The sequence below is a fragment of the Siniperca chuatsi genome, linkage group LG5 (genome assembly GCF_020085105.1).
Source record: "Siniperca chuatsi isolate FFG_IHB_CAS linkage group LG5, ASM2008510v1, whole genome shotgun sequence".
NCBI lineage: Eukaryota > Metazoa > Chordata > Actinopteri > Centrarchiformes > Sinipercidae > Siniperca > Siniperca chuatsi.
The window spans coordinates 29,930,880-29,955,821 of NC_058046.1; the positions used below are offsets into that span (position 1 = coordinate 29,930,880).

At 39.0% G+C, this 24,942-nt stretch overlaps 1 protein-coding gene across 2 annotated transcripts in view; it reads left to right on the top strand.

Annotated features, from left to right (window-relative positions):
- Positions 1–7,785: 7,785 nt before the first annotated feature.
- LOC122876351 (arrestin domain-containing protein 1-like) overlaps positions 7,786–24,942 on the top strand; it is a 36,490-nt gene continuing 19,333 nt past the window's right edge. For both annotated transcript variants that reach the window (XM_044196581.1, XM_044196582.1), the window contains exons 1-4: positions 7,786–7,998; positions 14,376–14,486; positions 14,942–14,992; positions 23,777–23,931. In XM_044196581.1, coding sequence (XP_044052516.1) covers positions 7,881–7,998; positions 14,376–14,486; positions 14,942–14,992; positions 23,777–23,931 — 435 coding nt within the window. In that variant the 5' untranslated portion in view covers positions 7,786–7,880. The remainder of the gene's footprint in view (positions 7,999–14,375; positions 14,487–14,941; positions 14,993–23,776; positions 23,932–24,942) is intronic.

A 24,942-nucleotide genomic window follows, 5' to 3' on the forward strand; every position in this document is an offset into this window, starting at 1 on the left:
CTTAAATGAGAGTAAATTTTGTACTTATAATCCTCAGGTGGCCGGAAACACTGCTCCAAATAAATGCTAACGTTGCTCTTGATTGCTGGAAGGTTTACTGTAATAGGCAACACTTTTGTGACCATAATAACTTTATAGGGCAATAATATGTCAGAGGTGAGTGTTTATCAGCTTGTTGTGGTGTTCTTACCCCCCCCCCCAAGTGGCCAAAAAAGTGATTTAGCTCCATATGACTGTAAAAATATTCACATCCTTATATCATGCCACAACTGCAATGTAAAAGTAAATATTTACTTTCAACCTACACCAATTATTGTGTGTCTCCTATTTTTTTACATGCCTTTTTATACTTTTTAAAGATCTATTTTGGAGCTTCGACAACACGGCCATAGAGAGGATTTTATTCAACTGAATTTTCCATATTTTATCTATAAGAGCTGAACGATTTAAGTGCTGAATTCACATACAGGTAAGCACTCTCAAATTTTCTTTTTACTCTTATCTTTTTTTTTAAACGTTAGCAACAGTCCAGACATAATAGATTGGAATTTTAATTGCAATTAATTTTAATTAAATTCATTTCCAGGCCTGTACTGTAGGTTTATATGGGATTTTAAAATTTTTTTGCATTTTTACCAAGCATTAACTTATTTCTACATGAAAAGAAATCAAATAAAATGATGCAGTTGCTTGTTTTTGCTTGTTGAGGTCTTCCAAATTTTAAATATACTTGTTTTCTATGGGACAAAAAGGGTTTGTTTTGCAGCTCTTTCATGTGTTTTTTGTTTTTTTGCAATGCGACACCACTGTGTTGAAAATGTATGGGACCATATGAACCTACTAATGTATGTGTGTAACAGATAGAAAGTAGAAACACACAGAAAGGCAGGCAGGGAAACAACAAATAGTCTCCTATTGCAAGTCATTGTTTCGGCTTTTCTCTGCGACCTGTGCACTGTCTGGTAGAGAAGTTGTTACACCATTTTCCTTTGACAAAGACTGAACATTCGATGCCAGAGGACAAACTTTGGTCCCCAGGGTGGTTTTCCTTCAACTTGCCAAACTTTTAGTGAACCCACCTGTTCCATTCACAGTATGTTAGTGCTAAAAGGAAAGATACTTGCTTGAGAAGCACAGAATCCCTGTATTATTTTGAGAAAATACAGCCAAGAACTTTAAATTAAAAAGGTTGAAAGATCAGAGAGAGTGAATCATAGGGATGAAATTGCAGTGATTTTATTCTGCATGCCCCCTTTTCCTTTTGAAATGATGGTGTATGTAAATGTCTTTACCGAGGATAGAGCTCCATCTTGTGCTCAAATCACACACAGTGCAGCCTGATGGGCTGCAGTGAAAATTGAATGGTATCCAAATAGAAATCAACAATCAAAGTATTAATTAGGCCTAAAATCATACTAAATATGGTGGATGCAGAGCCAATAATGTAATGTTTTGAATGTAATGACAATTACATTTATTTACTGGAAAGGCAGATTTGTGGGATGTTAAAGCAAGGATGTCATTTTAATTTCAACTTTGAAAAAGAAGAAACATCACATGGAGCTACTCAGCTGAGGATGGTGTGTCCCAATGAATATTATTAATGTGTGTAATACACTGCATAGAATTACAAATAACCATAATATGACATTTTGACCTTAACTGTGTATTGAGAAAGGGGGCTGTTAGCTCTAATTTTCATTTACATTGTAGGGGTGAGATGATTGAAAAACTGAAAGATTTATAAAAGTACAAAATTAAATAAATAAATTTGGATGTAAATGTGACGCTATAAACATTGTCAAGTGGTTAAAAGCTGCTGCTTACAAAGTCACAGGAAAATGTGGAAATTTCTTATTTCTTCGTTATTTACAGACACAACTTATCAGCTCTTAGATATGGGGTGCAGATAAAAACATAAGATGGATTCTAGCAGACACCCTTTATCACATCACCCATCCCTCTGGCAAAATTTAAAAATTAAGTAAACTTAATTCATAATTAGTACAATGAAAAAGTAGAGTGTACTATAATACTTGTGAAAATGTAAAAATGCTTATTCAATGATGAGCCCACAGAACATTATTATTAATTCTGCTAGCTTTATAGAGCTTTTTAGCTTCTGTTAGCTTATTGTTTGTGTTTACATTAAACTAGTCAGAATCAGTCTCACTGCTCTCATCCATGTTAGCTAGTAGCTGCCAAACCAGAGCTTAAATGAGAGTAAATTTTGTACTTATCCTCAGGTGGCCGGAAACACAGGGAGGCTGTGTAACTTTTGAACTGCTATTACTGGACCATCAGGCAAAAATTCTTACTCTAGATGTCTATCTGATATTGCTGTGGCTAAATTCAAGGAAACGATCCCATCTGCATTTAATTCAATGTTATGTCTGGATATAACAGAGGACTCCTATATTAATTTCAGCCCCTCCCAAATTGACCATCTAGTTGATAGCGCTGCAGGCTCACTGCGAACGACACTCGATTCTATCGCTCCTCTAAAAAAGAAGATAATAAAACAAAGAAGGTTAGATCCATGGTATAACCCCCAAACCCGCAAATTAAAGCAAACATCACGAAAACTTGAAAGGAAATGGCGTTCCAACAACCTGGAAGTATCCCGTTTAGTCTGGCAAGATAAAAATATAGGAAGGCCCTCCGTAATGCCAGAGCAGCTTACTACTCATCATCAATAGAGGAAAATAAGAACAATACCGAGTTTCTTTTCAGCACTGTAGCCAGGCACTGAGAGCCCTGGGTGGTGAAGACACCAACCCTTCTACAAGCTGGAAGGAGCACAGACGAAGAGGTGAGAGCCCTTCATCTTCTGAAGACAATGAGCCTTCTACCACCTGGAGGCAGCATAGACAAAGGGGTGAGAACCCTTCGTCTTGTGCAAACATTGACCTTTCTACCACCTGGAAGGAACACAGACGAAGGGGTGAGAGACCTTCAATATCTGGAGACACCAACCCAACCACAAGCTGGAAGGAGCACAGATGAAGGGGTGAGAGGAGAAAGAGAAACATAAGAGGGAGAAGAAGGAGAGAGAAAGACAGGAAAAGGAGGAGAAAGAGCAACATAAGAGGGAGAAAGAAGAGAGAGAAATACAGGAAAAGGAGGTGAAAGAGAAACATAAGAAGGAGAAGAAGGAGAGAGAAAGAGAGGAGAAGCAGGAGAAGGAAAAAGAGAAAAGGGAGGAGAAAGAAATGCAGAAGAGGGAGAAAAAGGAGAGAGAAAGACAGGTAAAAGAGGACAACGAGAAACATAAGAGGGAGAAGAAAGAGAGAGAAAGACAGGAAAAGGAGGAGAAAGAGAAACATAAGAGGGAGAAGAAGGAGAGAGAAAGAGAGAAGGAGGAGAAAGAGAAACATAAGAGGGAGAGGAAGGAGAGAGAAAGAGAGGAGAAGCAGGAGAAGGAAAGAGAAAAGGGAGGAGAAAGAAATGCAGAAGAGGGAGAAAAAGGAGCGAGAAAGACAGGTAAAAGAGGACAACGAGAAACATAAGAGGGAGAAAGAAGAGAGAGAAAGACAGGAAAAGGAGGAGAAAGAGAAACATAAGAGGGAGAAGAAGGAGAGAGAAAGAGAGAAGGAGGAGAAAGAGAAACATAAGAGGGAGAGGAAAGAGAGAAAGAGAGGAGAAGCAGGAGAAGGAAAAAGAGAAAAGGGAGGAGAAAGAATTGCAGAAGAGGGAGAAAAAGGAAAGAGAAAGAGAGGAAAAAGAGGAGAAAGAAAAAAAGAGGGAAAAGAAGGAGAAAGAAAAACATAAGAGGGAGAAGAAGGAGAGAGAAAGACAAGAGAAGGAAGAGAAAGAAACAAAAAAGGAGAAGGCTGGAGAGTGAAGGAGAGGAGGAGGAGGAGAGAATAAGTCAGGACAAGGAGGAGACACACAGAAGGGAGACCAGGGCTCCAAGTGGTGGCTTCCTTTCAAGACTAAACACTTGGTGGCTCAGGTCCCAGAGGGACAAATTCATCAAAGCCATCAACAGAAGCTATGAGGATGAGTGGTTCATTGCACTTGATGGTAAGAAAGTCAATTTTCATACTTTCACATTAAGTTTCATAGAAGTATGCATTGTCTTGTACATTTACACGGTCAGTTTTATTTCTTTATAATGATGTCTGATAGGTCTGGTGCCTGGTGATTCATTTAGGCTGACATATTCTTCATGACCCAGCCAGGTTTCAGTAAGACAAAATAAGTCAATATGATACTCTGATATTAAATTGTTCACTACTACAGCTTTAGATGACAGAGATCTGGTGTTTAAGAGTCCACATTTAATTTGCCTATTTTGTTGGGCTATTTCAGCCTTTTTGTTTAGGTTTTTATTTATAACACCTCTTCTGTTAATTTAACAGTAATTTTTATAGATTTTATTAATTTAAGTGAATCTTAAGATCTTAAAATCAATCCTAAAACAAACAGGGAGCCAATGTAAAGAGGCTAAAACAGGTGTGATGTGATTGTACCTCTTGGTCCTGGTTAAAAGCCTAGCAGCTGAGTTCTGTACAGTCTGCAGTCGTTTCAAAGTTTTTTGATTAAGACAAGTGAACAGACTGTTACAATAATCAAGGCGTGAGGAGATAAAAGCATGTACAACAGTTTCTGCATAACTAAGATTTAAAATAGATTGGATTTTTGTAATGTTTCTGAGGTGATAAAAACATGATTGGACAAGCTTAGTGATATGTTGCTCAAAACATAAATTGCTATCAAACAGGACACCAAGATTTCCTGCAACAGGCTTGATATATTGTGACAGGTAGCCAGTAGATGGCAGTATTTGTTTAGTGATATGTTGGGACCCAATAACAAGGATTTCAGTTTTATTTGAGTTGAGCTGTAAAACATTTATCGACATCCAATTTGTTATGTCAGACAAGCAGTCCTGCAGAGAACTCAGCGTACTAAGGTCAGTGGACTTGACACGGAGGTACAACTGTGTGTCATCCGCATAACAATGAAAAGAAATTCAATGTCTGCCCAATCACCCAAGGGAAGCATATATAGGGAGAACAGTATTGGTCCCAGGTTGAACCTTGATCATCATAATTGATATGAGAAAAGGATGACATGACGTTGTTAATGCCGACATAGACCAATCGGACAAATAAGATGAGAACCAGTTTAGTGCAGTGCCATATATGCCCACCCAGTGCCTCAGTCTATCTAAAAGAATGCCGTGATCAATTGCTGCATTTAAGTCCAGCAGCACAAGAATTGAACACATGCCTGTGTGGGCATTTATTAAAAGGTCATTAGTGACTTTGAGAAGTGCTGTCTCAGTGCTGTGCTACTAATGAAAACCAGATTTTTAAGGTACTATTATTTTCCACAGCAGCAAGAAGCTGCTTAGATACAATTTCTTTGAGAACCATGGAAATAAAAGGCATTTTAGAGATCGGACGATAATTATCCGGGAGGGTAGGATCAAGCCCATGCTTTTTTAGGACTGGTTGAACACAAGCAGTTTTAAAGTAATCTGGGACACAACCAGTAGACAGGGAGCTGTTCAAGAGAGATATCAAATGGGGTACAATACAATCCATAACTTCGAATAAAAACCTAGTTGGAATTATGTCAAGAGGGCTGGAGGATACTCTCATAAGAGACATGATGTCTGCGAGTTCAGGCAGAGTAACAGCAGAAAAACTGCTCAAAGAATCCCTGAGCGGGTGATCCACATCTAAAAAGGCAGGATGGAAGTAATACCAGATCTTATTAACTCCACCTTTCCAGCAAAGTGCAAAAGAAACTTTTCATAATCAGTATCACAATCAGCAGAGGCACAAGGAGAGGCTAGGTTAACTAACTGATCAACAAGACGGTGTAGTCCCTCATTTGTCCATGAGTGTTACTAGTTCTGAATAGGAATCTGGAGTTGTACTGATGGGCAAAAATAAGTGCAGTGGCAGTGACAGTGCCAAAAATGGCATGTTCTTGCATATTTCACCATCCCATTATAAAGGAATAATAACCCTTTCATAGCCACAAAGTGGACATGGAGACCTGATTACTTCCATCTGCGTTCTGCTCTTCTGCATTTCCTTTTACAGCTTCGAATACTGTCATTTAACCATGGCTGTTTTCTAGTGTCACGTTTAGTTTCCCAGGAAATCTGAACCCAAACTAGCAGACTCAGAGGAGAGAGAAGGTTAGTGAATAACAAGCAGTTTTATTGAATGTTAAGGAGGTGTGGGAAAGAGTCCAGTTAATCTGGCGTGGCGTAGTGGTAATGTGGTCGGAGAGAGGGGTTCCGAGAGTGGAGGAGTAGCATGGCGTGGAATAGCATACAATGGTGGATGGCGTGGTAGAGAGAGTGGTGCAGACATGCAGATAGGCACAACGGCAGACAGGCTGGCAGACGTGGTGGAGAGATGGACCTGAACAGCAAGGTAAGTACAATTCCAAAACCTGAAGATACCATGAACAAGCGCTCCTGACAGGGGGCCGGTGTGTTTACCGTGGAAATTAACTAACGATCTAGTGAAGTCCGATGTGCAGAGCATGTGCAGGGTATATATACTGCAGAGTCTTGATGAGAATGGGAATCAGGTGTGCAGCAGGCAGCGCAGGCAGCGCAGGAGATTAGGTGGGTGATGATTGCCTTGAAACCAGGTCAGGAGCGCCAAACTTTGAGCGGGATAAGACAGTACTAGCAGCCTGTAATTCACAGTTAAAAACAATGCATAGGTGATCAGATACAAACATGTCCCTGATTTCCACAGATGGAGTTTTCAGGCCTAGACTAAAGACTAGGTCTAAAGTGTGGCCACGGGAATGAGTTTGGCCAGACACATGTTGTTGAAAGTTAAAAGAGTTAGTGATATTTGAAAAAATCCATAGCAAGTACATTAGAAGACTCATCATCATCAATATTAAAATCACCACAAAGAACAATTCTATCATAATTTAAAACAAGGCTGTTTAGGGGGGCGATAAATAATAGCAAATATGACCGGGAGTAGGCCACCAAGTTTAAACATGAGCACTTCAAAGGAAGAAAAATCATTGCAAGCTATGAGGTTACATTTTAAATGCTTCCTATAAATAGTAACAAGGCCACCACCCCAAACACAATCCCTAGGGCAGCTAAAAAGAAGAAGAGCAAAGGGAGATAGGTGATGTAAATATTCATGTTTACATTGAGCAAGAGGCAGGGTAAATTCTGGACACCAATCTATCAGACAGACAACAACTCACATTCATATGCAGCTTGCATACATGCGTACCCAGCTTCTTTGAGCACAGGAACCTCTTGCTGTGAGGCGACAATACTAACCACTTTACCACTGTGCCACCCACATGCACTCATATTCCCCATAGTGTAGGCATCACAGGGAAGGTGTATTTTAAAATTTCAATTTACATGATGGAGAAATCTACTCTATGGGTGAGTCAGTCCCAGGAAGAAACCACTATCAAATGACCTTTTGATTCCACTTCAAATAACCTCAATCATTTCACCCATACCACTGGTGCAAGAGAAAGAAAGACTTAAAGATCTTAAGTTTATATAGTTATACATAATTCATTTAGAATTTTTGACATCCAATAATAGGCAAATGTAAGAAAATTACATTTTTGTTGGCAAGTTGGCAACATTCATGTCTGAGCATTTGAAAAAGATATTACACATCACAATAAACAATTTTCAACGTGATATCATCGTAAACACATGATCAGAGTATCAGTTTGGAAAAAGATCATCATATATCGAATGTGAACTTATTCAAACCCATACACCTGATTATCTTTTTCATCTTGGAGAGGTCAGTGACGTTACGTGAAGGGGCGGGGATGGAGTCGTAAATGTGTTTGCTGTGCGTTGAGCGCACAGGTGATCTTCGCTCTCGCTGTGGATCGGTGAGAACATGGGGAAACTTCAGGAGTTTGAGGTTACATTTGACAAAAACAAAGTGGTGTACAGTCCGGGCGAGTCTATTGCTGGAACCGTGACAATCAAATTGGGCCAGCCGCTGCAGTGTAAAGGTAAGAGTCTGCTAATACTACGGTTATTCGGCCAACATTTGCTCACCTGGTAGGAAATCGTCGCCGTCGCTAAACAAGGAAGTAAGGGATTTATCCAAGATTACATGGTGTGTAATTTAGGCTTCTCGCATTATGATTTTACTGTGGAAATAGCCTATCCAATTTAAAAATGTTGACATGAACGTCTGTGGTACTCTGTGTCTACGGTAGTAGGTTTATGGGTTTAAAATTGACTTTTTATGGCATTAAAAGTCATTTCCAACAGCACCACTATAGTATAATGTTCCTGTAATATTCCTGCAGATTGATTCTGGGTTTCAATGAGAGATTTAAATGGGACCTCATCGGAAGTCTGGGTGTTTTTTCATTTATTCAATTAACTGTTCTGTTACAGTCTGTAAATTTCATTTTCCAAAGTGAAGGTTTCTGTCCTGTGAGAACCATGCCTCTCCAAAACCTAAACATTTCATGGGCTAAAATAAACTTTCTCAACCCTTAAAGGGACACTTAATCCTTAAATATATATGAAATCACCAAATCACCAAATTTGGAGATACATGGGTTTCATTGGACAGTGACTCTGCACACTGTCACAAATGAGAATCTGGTGGGGAAATAATGAAACTTTTATTTATTTATTGACCTAAAATTATTCAAAATTGAATATACTGAGCGTAGAAATACTAGAATCAGCCTATAAAACATCCACCAATACTGAATGTAAACCCCTGAAAACCCCCAAATTCCAAGAAAAAAATACAGAAGACATGGCCTCAGTTTCCGCAATGGTACCTTGAGCCCTGTCTCGAGGGATATACTGTATATTCCTTTCTGTGACATGGTACATCTTCTATATGAGTCTATTGTAGCTCTTGGTAAGGGCTATTCCTTGATGGTCTTAAGGCTCATGGTTTTCAAGTGAGATGCTCTTTGTGAATAAGAGGCATAAAGACATTGGACACAGTTTAGTTTCAAACTTGTCACACGTTGGAGATCTTGGATCAGATAGTTGACAGGTGTTGACTACAGCTATTGCTGGGACAAAAGAACTTGGGTTTATCAAAGGGACTACTCATATATTGACAGTAAATCTTTTCTTAGATCTAAGTAGGGCTGCAACTAATGACTATTTTCATTATATTTATTCTCTTGATTAATTGTTTGGTCTATAAAATTCAATTCAGTTACATTTTATTTATATAGCACCAATTCATAACAGAGGTTATCTCATTGCGCTTTTCCTATAGAGCAGGTCTAGACCGTGCTCTTTATAATATTAATTACAAAGACCCAACAAATCCCACCATGAGCAAGCATTTGGCGACAGTGGCAAGAAAGCACCAGAAGGAGAGAGGAGAGAAACAAGAAAGCACAGAACTAAGGGAGAGAGAAGATGTTGAGTTAGTGAGTTGAGTTGGTGCCAGACCATTAAGAGCTTTGTAGGTGAGGAGAAGGATTTTAAATTCTATTCAAAATTACAGGGAGCCAGTGCAGAGAAGCTAATATTGGAGAGATATGATCTCTTTTCCTAGTTTTTGTCAGTACACATGCCGCAGCATTCTGGATCAACTAGAGAGTCTTAAGGGACTTATTCGGACAGTAGGATAATAAGGAATTGCAGTGGTCCAGCCTAGAAGTAACAAATGCATGCACTAATTTTTTGGCATCATTTTGAGACAGGATGTGCCTGATTTTTGCAATATTACGTAGGTGAAAGAAGGCACTCATTGAAGTTTGTTTCATGTGGGAGTTAAAGGATAAATCCTGATCAAAGATAACTCCGAGGTTCCTTACAGTGCTGCTGGAGGCCAGGGCAATGGCATCTAGAGTAACTATATCTTTAGATAATTTGTCTCGGGGGTGTTTGGGACCAAGTACAGTAACTTCAGTTTTGTCAGAGTTTAACATCAGAAAGTTGCAGATCATCCAGGTCTTTATGTCCTTAAGGCATGCCTGAAGTTTAGTTAACTGGTTAGTTTCATCTGGCTTGATCAATAGATATAATTGGGTATAATCTGCATAGCAATGAAAGTTTATGGAGTGATTCCTAATAATACTGCTTAGAGGAAGCATAAATAAGGGGAATAGAAGCAAGCACAGAACATTGTGGAACTCCATGACTAACTTTGGCATGCACGGAGGACTCACCGTTAACATGTACAAACTGCGATCGATCTGATAGATAGGATTTAAACCAGCTTAGTGCGGTTCCTTTAATGCCAATTACATGTTCCAGTCTCTGTAATAGGATGTGATGGTCAATGGTGTCGAACGCAGCACTAAGATCTAACAAGACACAATCTGTTTTAAGGACTAAACTTGATTTAAAAAAAAAAAAAAAAAACTCTTGAGAATTCAGATAAAAACTCAGAATAAGGACCAGGAGCGCGGTACACTATAACAAATAGAATTGGCTGTCGTGTTTTCCAATTTGAGTGAGAAAGACTAAGAACAAGGCTTTCGAATGAGTTATAATTTAGTTTAGGTTTAGGGTTGATTAATAAGCTTTAGTCGAAGATGGCTGCAACTCCACCTCCTCGGCCGGTGCCTCGAGGAATATGAGTATTAATATGACTGGGCGGAGTAGATTCATTTAGGCTAATATATTCTTCATGACCCAGCCAGGTTTCAGTTTATATTATATGAACAACTCAATTGTAAAATTGACCCACTACTGAATCTCAGTGTTGAAATTTAAATACATCTAATGAAATCTACTTGAAATGACCTACATGAAATTTCAAAGACAGGAATTCAAACCACATACACTTACATACAGATGGTTTTGTAGAAGTGAAAAATTAAGATGCTATAAATTCAGTGGTATTTAAATTAAAGATACAAATCCTTACGGCCTTTCTTTTCTCCCATACTTCTCAAATATGACGATTGTTTAGTTGCAGTACTAAACTGAATGACACCCATGGGCAAATAGGTCATACTTACTACCTTTTATCAAGTAGCCTATAAACACAAACTGAATCTAAAGGAGGTCAAACTGGAGAAGGGAATTTGAAACTGGAAATGTGACTGAATGGCACTTCCATTTCAGAGCAACATCTCACTTAAATGTTCTTCATTTGAAATTAAAGATCTTAAGAGCTATGACAAATTGCAAATGACAGAACACATTTGAATGAAAACCAGTGTCAGGAAAAGGGAAAGCGCATAAATTACAAATACACCCTTTTCCATATTGTTTCTGTTATAATGTCAAAGTATAACTAAGATCCCAGCAAGGAAATTAGCAAGTAAATTACACCTTACCATGGGACAACAAAAGATTTACTGTTTTTTAACATGTTACTGTACATGTGCTGGAGCCTAAATGCCCATTTCCTAAATACCCAACTTTTTAGTAATATTTTTGCCCAAATTATGAGGTGACACTTCCCCTTGAAATCATTCTCAAGAGTTCTCTCTCTCTTTGGCTACGTCCAAACTACTACGTTTTCATTTTAAAAACGATCTCTCTTCATCATAAGTATTTTGTATTTTTATAAATATAGACAATAAAACATCCATTCCGTCAATGTACAAACTCAAATACTCCATAATATCACAACGCATACTCCGACTTCACGTTAGCCAATGCTTATAGCCTACATAGCGTTACACATGTACCCTTTTAGGTGGGCTATTCTTTAAACTGCATTTGAATTGTATTTGCTTTACTGCAGAAGGCTGATGCTAAATAACACGTGTAAAATGGCTGAACACACGAACAGCAGGCTACGCTAAACTACTAGCAAACGTTTAAACATTGATGCATCAAAACAAATCCATTATAGACAACAACGTCCATGAAACAGTACTTGTAGTCACAACCTTGTTCATTCAAAGAATGTTTCCAGTTTCTGTTGATGTAGTCTGTGGATTAGCATTGTGGCATAACTTTACCATGTGTTTGTTAGAAGTTGACAACAAGATCCTTCACTTTGGGCTCTGTACTTGGTGTTTAGATATAGTCTGGACCCATGACTTGTCAGATGATGACTGAAACAACTTGTCGGGATAGTCCATGGGATAGTACAAATGCATTAACATTATTGGTTTTCCAGAATCTTCTCTCGTCACTCAGGTAATACAACATGCAGGATACCTTTTGTAAATACAAAAAGGGTTGCGTGATAGGGGCATGACGAATCAGGGAAGGACACTTTGTTACTGATGAGACCCAATCAAGAAGCAAACGCAGGTGTCTGTGTCATCATTTCCAAAAGCTTCCGTTTTTGCACATCCAGATTAAAATGCAACCCCAGAGTTCTCAAACGAAAACGGGGCCAGCTGCGTTTCCAAACTCATCCGTTTTAGGGGCTCGAAAACACCGGAGTAGTGTGGATACTAGGTGTAAACGTAGCAAAACGTATGTGTTTTAAAATGAAAAGTAGAAAATGTAGTAGTGTGGATGTAGCCTTTTGTGTCTGTTCACTTGCTGAGAGCAGCTTTTATGTTTGGGAGTTGCTGTTTGAATTCTTGTGGGGCCTCCAGTCTGTTTACATTCCTCTTCAAGTAGAGCTGGTCAGACTGTCAGCTTCACAGTGCCACCTCCCAGGAAACAAACTCTCTCACTCTGCAACAGTTTGAATCACTCGGATAAGACAGATATGATGAGGGCACTAAAGGACAGTTTCAGAGGTGTAGAATAGAAAAAATTAAGAAAACTATTCTCTTGCTTTTATAGTGTTTTTTTATACTGAAAATATATTTTTTATTAAATATATACTATATGGCCAAATGCATGTGGATATACACTGTTGTTAAATCTTCATGCTACAACATACAATGATATTTTAGACAAAAGTGTGCTTCCAACTTTGTAGCAACAGTTTGTCCCTTTCCTATTTCAACATGACAATGTCCCCGTGCACAAAGCCAGCTCCATAAAGAAATGGTTTTCAGTTTGGTGTGAAAGAAATTGACTGGCCTGCACAGAGCCCTGATGTCAATCCCATCGAATACTTGACACTGATTGTGAACCAGACTTTATCACCCAACATCAGTGTTGGACCTCACCTCACTAATGCTCTTGTGGCTGAATGGGAGCAAATCCCTGCAACCAGGTAATAAAATATATAATTTCCAAGCTGCACACACAAAATAGAGTACTGTTATCTATTAAAATCAACAAATTACTGCTGATTGTCTAGAAAATGTGCTGAGTGGGTATGTTCTGTGTAAGTATGTATTTAATTAAAATACAGTTACGTTGCCAAGCTGACACTAAAGTTAGTCTTAAATTTTTATTGACCCAAGTAAGTTTACCAAGAACACAAATGATTTTAAGTATTATATGCTCTTGTGTAGGTGTAGGAAAGGCATGGTGAAAAGGGTGTTGAAGTGAATAATTATAATCCATATTTCAAAGTGAATTTCATTACTGGGGTCAATAAAGTGACTGTAAAAAAATGAATTCAGGAAAGCGACTGGAAATGATGAAATCTAATGGAATGTTGGACACGTGTATGTGCATGACGCAAGCTATTATCAATAAAAATCATCATTAACGGTCTTAACATTTACTGATCATCTTGCCTATATGGCAGTATTGTACATTTGACTTTTTTTCCGCATTGTATGCACTGATGATGATTCACCCACAACAGTTTGATGTTCATCCAAAAGTTGGAAATGTTCCAGCAGCAGATCACCTGATATTTAATGTTAGAAAAAAAGAATAGAACTCTTACTGCCACACCTTGTCTGCTGGGTTAGGCTTTAATTGTGCCTACTTCACTACTGCCAACGACCAATTTGAACATGGAAGGTATGTTAAGAACAAGCTCATCTGGATAACTTAGAATGTTTAGTAGAGTTCACTACTTTCTTCAGTCACAGAATTTTTCTAGGTTTCATATTACTTTTTTCTCATTATTTTTTATTTATATAGCACCAATTCATAACAGAAGTTATCTCATTGCACTTTTTCTATAGAGCAGGTCTAGACCGTTTATAATATTATTTACCCAACAAATCCCACCATAATCAAGCATTTGGCGACAGTGGCAAGAAAAAACTTCCTTTTAACAGGCAGAAACCTTGGACAGAACCAGACTCAATGGTGGGCGGCCATCCGCCGCTGCCATGTTGGGTTTTAAGAGAGAAAGAGAGAGAGGTTTGGAGAGAGAGATAGATGGAGAGAGGGAGAGGTTTTGTTTTTTGTGTGTGTGTGTGTGTGGTGGGTGAGAGTGGGCATCTCAACTCGTCCTTCACTTTCTCTGGACTTTAGTGTAACACACACTTTTTTGGTTCTGCCCAGAGAGGAAATTACATTAAAGACTCTGCCTAATGACATTATTTGCTTATGAGAAGTGTTTCATGCTGCTTAGAAATGTCTCTGTGGCTAAAACCTCCAATCTCTGTATTCTTATCTGCAGCCATCAAAGTGAACTGCAATGGTTTCTGTGGCATCACCAATAAGGAAAATGACACGGCATGGATGGTGGAGGAACAGTACTTCAATAGCACCGTCTCTGTTGCAGATAAAGGTACGCTGCCGAACAACTGAAATGCTATCTACAAAACTGATCCAAAGAGTTTGATCTATCCTGCAGTTAGTATCAGATAGGTGCGGTTTACCACATCAGGGCAGTTCATATAGAGCCAAGGGTCCATTCACGGATTAGAGAGCTAAATTCTTCTTTGTGGGTTGGTTTACCACAGGAAATGTCACAATACACAAGGTGAAACCATTTGCCACACACACTCAAAGTTTAGACAAATTTTGTAACAATGAAAAAATATTTGTTTATCTTTACATTGTGGAAAATAAAACTAGTGTGGTAAAAATAATTGAAGTGTAAAGACTTTTATAGTAAAGGTTCTCATTTTCCACTGTGGCTACTGCATGCAGCCCCAAGGCATATCTTCCTGGTTGGAAACAGCAGGGCCATTGTAACTGTTTCCACTGACGGATGTTATCTGTGCTCTCTGTCCCATACAGGAACCCTGAAACAGGGAGAACACACTTTTCCCTTCAAGTTTCTCATACCAGGTAGGAGCGTGGAGTGATGGGATGAATACTTGTTGCTGCACATTCTTTCATATGCAGACATGCCCTGGCATTTTTATATTTACCCTAATGGTTATATTCATGGTTCAACAACAGTGAGGATGGGACTCTTGTTCCATCATTCACTGGGGCTTACTGTATGAGTGTTGTGTGAAACATTGCACTGACTTCCAGTATTTGTTTGAACCAGCCCAACTTATTGTATCAAGGTAGTGCTTCGAATTTCACAATCTTAGATCAAAATTTAAATTGCTACACTCTAAAGCTGCTCTAATCAGTATTTTTATATTGACAATCGATCCAATGACCATGTTTAATGTAAAAGGAGTCGCTCATGTTAAAGAATCCACAGAGAATTATCAGTTCCCCTCAGCTCTACGGAACTTTTTAGCTTCTTATAGCACATTGTTTTGGTTTTAGCAGCCACAATTTTCTTTCACTCTCACTGCTCTCATTGGCAGCAGCAGGCAGCTGTTGTTAGTGAAAAAGTTCTGCTAAACCCACTGTACACTAGCTGCCCAGCACCAAACAGCAGACAAACAGACTAACAAATTTAGAGACTTGCTGGTGAACATAGTGGAGCTAATGTATGTAATTTGTGTGTATTGCGCTGCTTAGAGTGTGTCACATTACCTGTAATGTCGCCCACTAAGAGAAAATCACTACAACACTATGACAAAGGTTAAATTCAAGAAGAAACGCGCTACTAGCATTAGGTTGGAAGTTGTTGGAAAAGTAGCATTTGCAATGGTTTATGGGATGCATAGTTTTTTCACTCTTAAAATAATGATGTACACAGTCTTGTACCTTTGCCTTTTTTAGGATAAAATACCAAATAAACAATTCAATTACATTTTATTTATATAGCGCCAATTCATAACAGAAGTTATCTCATTGCAATTTTCCTATAGAGCAATTCTAGACTGTACTTTTTATATTATTATTTACAGAGACACAACAAATCCCACCATGAGCAAGCACTTGGCGACAGTGGCAAGGAAAAACGTCCTTTAAGAAGCAGAAACCTTGAGCAGAACCAGACTTGAGAGAGAATGTGCGACAGTGGCAAATAAACAAATAAAAATTTAATAAGAAATACATAAAAAGAAAAGAAAACAATAAACATAATAAAAGAACAGCAGCACAATAGAAAATTAGATCAAGGTGTCAAGTTCAACTAGAATTGAATGCCAACAAGAAGAGGTGGGTCTTTAGCAGTGGCTTAAAAGTTCTAGGGTCTGGGCAGCTGTTATATGAAGAGATTAAGGGCAGCCACCGCAAAGGCTCGGCCTCTATTTTTGCACCTGGATCTCATGAATGCCATTATTATCTAAAAATGTTATCAGTGATTAAAAACAACTTTCTCCAAAATTTTAGATACAAAAGGTAGCGTAGAAATTGGCATGAAGTTAGAGAGAATAGAAGCATCCAGATTTGGCTTTTTAATAAGAGGCTGCACTACAGCATGTTTAAAAGCAGCTGGAACACAACCTGAAATAAGACGGGTATTTATCAGAATAACGTTACTAGACCCAACCGTACTAAAAACATCTTTTAGTAGATGAGAGGGAATACTGTCTAAGGGACATTTGTAGGCTACATATTATTATAAGTACCACTGATAGTAAGGAAAGTGATAGAGGCTCAAACTGATCAAAGACAGATGGGCACAGAGGATGAACAGAAGGGTATAAGGCAAAGGAAGTGGGTGAAGACCTAAGAGCAGAAATCTTTCCAATAAAAAATTTAAGAGAGTTTTCAGAGTGTAGGGGTTGGCACAATACGAGCTGAGTGAGAATTAAAAGTATTAGGCCTATGACTTACTAGAGTCAAGGTTAGATATAAATTGTGTTTTTGCAGTTTTAACAGCTCTCAGTAATTTGCTAAGCAGTCCCTTAAGATTCCTAAGGAGACCTAGAGCTTATCCGTCTTCCACTTCCTCTCAGCTCATCTACATCTGCATCTGAGAGAGCGGGTAGTATCATTCAGCCACGGCTCTGAAATTGTCTTTAAACGTTTAGTCCTAAATGGAGCAACAGAGTCCAAGATAGCAGTGCAAGTAGAGTTAAAAAGGGTAGTAAGCTCCTCAAAGGATAGTTTAACTCGAATAGCTGCAGCTCAAAGCTGGAGTAAATGTCAGATGGAGTCTGCCGGCATTGGAAGGTGGATTTGAATACAGACGCAGCCCTCACCCCTTGCTGGTGGTCCAAGGGGAGCTGATAAATGCACACACAGGAGGAAGAAGTTCAGAGAAAGGTATAAACTCACCAGCATGAAGCCAGGTTTCCGTCAGAAACATAAAATCCAACTCACCAGAGGTGAAGAAGTAATTAGTCTTCTTTGCTAGCGACCTAGCATTAGTCAGAGCCATACGAAGAATAAGCTCCTCGCTGGCCGATGATGCATGACCCAGTGGGTGTAGGTTCCCATGGTCCACGCCACTTCTGAGGACCCACATCCGCCAGGGTTGAGGAGGCTCTGTCAGCAGGTCAGGAACAGCAGTCGGACCAGGAACAACAGGCCGGATCCACCGACCTCTAAAATCTAGTGAGCGCCGCACAGCAGGAAGATGATAACATCCACTGCAAGAGAAGCGAGGATCAGTCCCACAGGAGGACGTCACATAAGCCTTAAGTCTTATCAGTATATCCCCACTTTCCCCATCTTCTAATACATTTCTTACGGGAAAAGGCACAGGGTAAGCAGTGCAAGCCTGTAGGTATGTCAGATAAGAAGGCAGGAAGACTTGTAGTTTGGTCTCCGAAGTCGTGCTTTGACAACAATTCTTCAGAAGCTCAAATGTTGAAGTGCTTGGTGATCATAAACAAGTAAAGCAGAGACATCTCGGCGACATACACAGAAAAACAAAGCAGCACCAAACAATATTCAGAGCAGACGAGGCAGACAATTTGCTGCATACAGTGGCGGCATCTTACACATGACAATTCATCTGGTAGTTGGTTGGCCTGGTTCCAGGCTTAAAGCTCTTTATATACGTGCCGCCGCATTCTGGATTAACTGGAGAGTCTTAAGGGACTTAAGGAGAGGCCTACCTAGAAAGGCCAAAGCCTTCACTAAGAGGATTTGACTGAGAAACAAAGAACAGACAATAGGAAGACGCCAACCCGACAAAGCCGTTAATCCGCACCTGAATGTGAAATTGAGACGAGATCTCGTTTGAACCCAACACAAGATCTTAGTTGAATCAAAACATTGGATTCCTATTGGACAAGATGCACATGAAATATCGCCGCACAGCTTTGAGGACACCAACTCTATAAAGCCTGGCACGCCACACTGCCCGTTACCATTCCACAGTAACCCGTTTACGAAGAGACGCATCACATCTCTCTCCACGGTAACTGCCATTGCCACAAGAAGGCGCTTTTCACGTGAACTTTAATTTTCCTTGGAAGAGTCTTAACTTGCTGGACGAGAAGAAGACACTTTTTGAATCCTGATCGTTTACTCCCCATAACGATCCCGTACCTGCAGAAGGAAGAGACACAGACTGACCATTCCCTTCACAGAGAGAAAGATCGCCGCTGCTCTACCTACCAACGTCGACCGCTGTTTTCCTTTGCTGCCCTGAAAGGAACAGTTTTGCCATTGGACGGCTTTGTCAGCGTCTGAGCCTGAGAGAAATTCTGCCGGACAACTCCAAAATAAACTGATGCATCAGTCACTAGCCAAGACCGATTTCATGTAAGAGGCTTGTGTCTGGGCAGAGAGAGATTTTATAACTGTTATTTCATCTACGTTTCATTGTTATGAATTGTGCTTTGCTTTTTGGAAAGTGACGGACTGCTGCATTTGAATTGCTGTGTGTTTTTTCTGTTTTTAGCTCTGTCCCTTTGTTTGAGATTTGTGGGTCTGCCCGCCATTTGGCTTTGTGCATGATGACCACCCACATGGCTGCCACCTTCCTTGCACCCCCCTCTCTATTGTCCCACACACACACACATCTTATATGCTTGCTGATTGTTGTATGCTTATTGTGTTTAGACTAGACGATAGTGGTTGTTGGTTGAAGTTATTGATTGTTAATCAGTGCCAAGGTTATATATACGCTGTTGTATCTTTTTAAAAAGCAGTTACCTGTGGTTATTGTGTGTACACGTTGTGATAATAGCTGGTTGCGACGGTCAGTGCTCGGCTCTCACCGTTCACTGTCCCCCCTTTTAATGTAAAATAGTACCTTAAATATCAAAATTTTTAGGTGGACAGCCATCTTTTGAGACTGTTTTTCATGTTTGGTTATTGGTCCCTGATCCCAGGGTGGTGTCCCGTAATTATTAATCTATATTAATAATTTTGAAATACTTTTATTAATATTCATAAATATCTTTGATATTTCTGCTAATAACCAAACCTGCCCTACCTGAATCCCAACATGGATAATAAGGAATTGCAATAATCCTACCTAGAAATAACAAATGCATGGACTAGTTTTTTTGCATCATTTTCAGACGGGATGTGCCTGGTTTTTGCAATGTTGCGTAGGTGAAAGAAGGCAGTCCTTGAAGTTTGTTTCATGTGGGAGTTAAAGGATAAATCCTGATCGAAGATAACTCTGAGGTTCCTTACAGTGCTGCTGGAGACCAGGGCAATGCCGTCTAGAGTAACTATCTTTTAGATAATGAGTTTCGGAGGTGTTTGGGGCCAAGTACAAAACTTAAGTTTTGGGTTAACATCAGAAAACTGCAGATTATCCAGGTTTTTATGTCCTTAAGGCATGCTTGATGTTTAGCTAACTGATTAGTTTAATCTGGATTGATCGATAGATATAATTGGGTATCATCCACATAACAATGAAAGTTTATGGAGTGTTTCCTAATAATATTGCCTAAAGCAAGCATATATAAGGGGAATAGAGCTGGTCCAAGCCCAGAACCATGCAGAACTCCGTGACTAACTTTGGCGTGCGTGGAGGATTCATCATTAACATTTACAAACTGATATTGATCTGATAAATAGGATTTAAACCAGCTTAATGCGGTTCCTTTAATGCCATTTAAATGTTTCAGTATGTGTAATAGGATGTGATGGTCAATGGTGTCGAATGCAGCACTGAGATCTAACAAGACAAGTACAGAGACAAGTCCATTGTCTGATGCAATTAGAAGGTAATTTGTCATTTTCACTAATGCTGTCTCTGTGCTGTGATGCATTCTAAATCCTGACTGAAAATCCTCAAACTATTATGTCGAAAGTCACACAACTGACTGGCGACTGCTTTCTCAAGGATCTTAGAGAGAAAGGGAAGGTTAGATAGGACTGTTGTACATAGCCTGTTAATAAAGACACATTGATCATATCTAGTAAGGAAGTGCTAACTAAGGGTAAAACGTCTTTAAGCAGCCTAGTTGGGATGGGGTCTAAGAGACAGGTTGATGGCTTAGATTAATTAATCGTGGAAGTTAGCTGGAGAAGGTTGATGGGAGAAAAGCAGTCTAAATATATATCAGGTTTTACAGCTGTTTCTAAGGCTCCTGTCTTTAAGAATAAATCGTTGCTAGATGAGGGGAGGATGTGATGAATTTTGGCTCTAATAATTAAAATTTTATCATTAAAGAAGCTCATGAAGTTGTTACTAATGAGGGCTATAGGAACACATGGCCCAATAGAGCTGTGACTCTATCAGCCTGGCTACAGTGCTGAAAAGAAACCTGGGATGGTTCTTATTTTCCCTCTAATAATGATGAGTAGTAGACTGCTCTGGCATTACGTAGGGCTTTCCTATATGTTTTAAGACTATCTTGCCAGACTAAATGAAATTCTTCCAGATTGGTGGAAGCAAGCAACACTATGTTCTTTGAATCTTTATTTTTATTATTCTTATTAGTGTGAGAGCTGGAAGCTCTTTTGTTCTCTTCGCCCTTCATTATTAGTGTGAGAGCTCTTAATTGTTATTATTGGGAACCTATGTTCTTCTATAAAATATTCTTTATTATTATTCTTCCGTCATGCTATTTTCTATTCACAACTCCTTCCACATTTTTCAGCATAATGAAAATGAATGGATGGAATGTTCAGAATATCCACATTTACCCACTTTTTCAAATCCCATTAAAACCTTTCAAAATATTCAACTTTGTTTGAAGTAAAGTTTTGATGAATTGTTTAGAGTTAGTGCTTCCAAGTGACAAAAGTCAAACAACTGCCATATTAAATGCCATGTTAAATGAGTCAACATTTCTGGAGGAAATCAGAGAGTGCCAGTTTTTAAATTCACTGTAACGGACACATTTTCAACTTTATCCATTCAAATTACATATGTAGACGTTCAGAAAAGCCTAAGGATGCTGTTGGTGTGGTCATTTCAACGAGATTTCAATGAGGGTGTCTTGTTCGAGTGGTCCTTTTGACAGGGATTTCTCTGTCTGTCTCTGACTGAGCACAGTCAGTTACACACACAAACACACACACACACACACACACATACACACACATACACACACACACACACACACACACACCTGAGGTTGATTGGCTGATTACACATCAAAGCAGTTTGTTCCTCTGTTCTGATTGATGACTATGTGCTCAGCTATTTTTGGCATTTGATACCTCTGTCCTTATATTGAGCTGTTTCACTCTCCTTCCCTAAAGGGAACTTTTACAGGGCTCTTTCTGTCTCTGAGCACTTTAAGGCTACATAGAGACAGTTACACAGTTAACTGATTAAACCTCCATCAGTTTGTTGCTCTGTTCTGATTTTCAGTTTTCACTCTTCAAACATAATTCATACATCAAACTGTAGGAAAACTTGTGCTGGTCGCAGACATGTAACTATGGAATCAAACGGACTCACACAGTTTCAAAGTGACAGCAATTCCAGCCAACTGCCATATAGACTTCCATATTAAGACCAGAATTTTCAAGAGGAAGGAAGAAATAGGGAGATTTCTAACCTGCTCTCAATCCCACGTAAACACACACAAACACAAGTCTGAAGTCCCTTCACTTCCACACACACCTCTCTCTGTCTCTCTTGGTCTATATTTCTCTCGGTCTGTCTCTCACACTTGTCTGTCTGTTTGTCTCTTTCTTTAAAATGTTCAGCTCTTTAACAACATTTATGGTATGATTCAGCTATTTTCTACCTATCTTTTCATTCATACTTTTTGAACAAAACTCCATTCAAACCTTAAACTATTGCACATCTTTCATACATTATTTGTATTATACAGCATGTATCATTCAACAGCCAGTATTCACACCCTTTATTATTATTAGTGTGAGAGCTGGTACAGCTCTTTTTCATTATTCTTATTTTGCCATTTGGCATCTACTTCGTTTCAATGTCAAATCGTACATATTCTTGAGATTTATGCTATTAATTTTCTTTATTCTAACATGTTTCAGGGACTTTATATAAGTTAAGTATTAAAATAAACAATGGGAAGTCTATGGGAGCAATGTTTGAAAGCTAAAATCTCAACAACTACAGTGCTAAAGTATTCATACTTTATGACCAGCTGCCCCATGTGGTTATTAATTACGTGTTTTTATGTTTTTTGCTAATAAAAAATCATCACCCGTACATCCTACTGAGCTGAAACTTTTTCAGCACATCCACTGAATTGTGACAAAAGTTTGCCTCACTGCAACGTATGGTAAATTCAGAAGTCCATCATTCTATATTTTTCAAAATATGCAAAATCAATTAACATCTATCTCCACAAGTCTTCATAGTCTTCAGACATTCTCTAGATGGTAGACATCAAGTGTTTCAAATGGTGTTCAGATCAGTCTAACGGTGAGTCCGCAGTGATATAGAACATCATCTTTTGATTTGTACTGTATGCACAACATTTTCTTTTTTGCTAAGTGTTGGACCAAAATATTCTACAAAACACCTGAAACCAGCAGATTTTTTTTTCTTCAGAATTTTCTCACCAACATTTTGACTGTTATAAGCGTTTTAAGTTCTGGTTAAAAATGGAAGGTGGACTGCAAATTCCACCCACTATTCAGGCACATAGAGTGGTGTGAAAAAGTGTTTGCCCCAGTTATTAGGTTAAGGGGGCAATCACTTTTTCACACAGGGCCATGTAGGTTTGGATTTTGTTTTCCCTTAATAATAACAACCTTCATTTAAAAACTGCATTTTGTGTTTACTTGTGTTATCTTTGACTAATATTTAAATTTGTTTGATGATCTGAAACATTTAAGTGTGACAAACATGCAAAAAAAAAATAAATCAGGAAACACTTTTTCACACCACTGTACACTACATTCTTTCCTAGCCTTCATATACCTTGTGTCGGGTCCACTCTGTGGACTGGATGCATAGACTAGATGCTTTCTGCTGAGATGCTGAAGCATAGACGTCATGCTATTGTGGTAGGCTAGTTCAGTTTTACAATAGACAGAGTTGTGTGGACACATTCTGTCGCTTTCTCTGGCTTGTCTCTTCTCTACACCCCTCGCTATTTTCTCTCTCTTCCTCCTCTTTGTAATCTGCGCTGTCAAATCACACCAAAGACGCTCTGAATGGCTCTGATTACACACATTGTAAGTGCGTTGTGCAACAGTAATAATCATCTGTGCGAAACACAGTGCGCTGTATGTAGTTATATGGATTAAACGAAATTGATGACTTTTAGTAATAGTTACTTGAGGAATCGTTTCAGCCCTAGCTATGATATAACATGGTCAAATTGTCTGCCATAAACTGTGCAATAACACTGTTATAACAACATATTAGTCTATTTGCTATTGGGTTATAAAACTAATACATATTTGATTTCTTTCCCACAGACTCTGCTCCGACATCTTTTGAAGGCAACTATGGCAGGATCATTTACAGAGTGAGGGCTTTTATTGACACACCTCGATTTGCCAAGGACTACAATACAGAGAAAGCTTTCTACCTGCTAAGCCTTCTAAACCTGAATGAAGTGCCAGACATATGGGTGAGACATGATTAGATGTGTGTATATGATCAATCCTTGACTGGTTAAACCAAAACATGAGGCTGACGTTGATCTTCAGAGTTCAAAAACATACCCACCAATATTGTTTCTTGTTCATTTAATCCCTACATAAACAGACATGTAAAATTGACAATTTGTGGTTTTATGGGTAGTTTTGTGTTGGAAATATTTCTTGACAAACAACAGTTTATCCATCTGCCCAGAACTTCTGTTCAGTATCTTTATCTATAGTGCGGGTTGTCTGATATGTTCGGTGAGTACAGATTTTGGTTTTGATCTGTGTACTGGCATAATGGTACCAAGCCTGGCAACCTCCAGAGGTGGGGCAAAGTCATTGTTTTGCAAATCCCAAGTGTCAAGTCTTGGCTACGAAGTCCCGATTCAACTCCCAAGTCAAGACCAACACATCCCAAGTCAGGTCAAAACCAGCAAGTCCCAGTCAAGTCCCATTTCTAATAAACCCCAAATTTTAATTGAGATCTATACTGTTTGCTGGCAGAGAGGGCAGAAGCACTATTTTATGTCAGGTTTTTAAAGGTTATGGACTAGGAAAAATGTGGAATACGTTTTTTTTTTGTGACTGTGGAGCATTATCATTTTATATACTGCGAGCACTAATTCTCAGCACTGATATAACATGGTCAAATTGTCTGCCATATTTCCGTTGCACAAGCATCAAACTTCTTCTTGAGCAGCGACCAAGGTTTTAAAGGTCCAGTGTGTAACATTTAAGAGGAGTAAGTATGTTTTCATTAGTGTATTATCACCTGAAAATAAGAATCGTTATGTTTTCATTACCTTAGAATAAGCTGTTTTTATCTACAGAGGGAGTGGGTCCCCTTCCACGGAGGTGCCATGTGACACCGACATGTTTCAGTAGCCCAAAACAGACAAACCAAACACTGGCTCTAGATAGGGCTGTTTGGCATTTTTCACGAGTTTCACGGCCACCGTAGTTTCTCCTACATGCTTGGAATGGGAGGGTGAGGT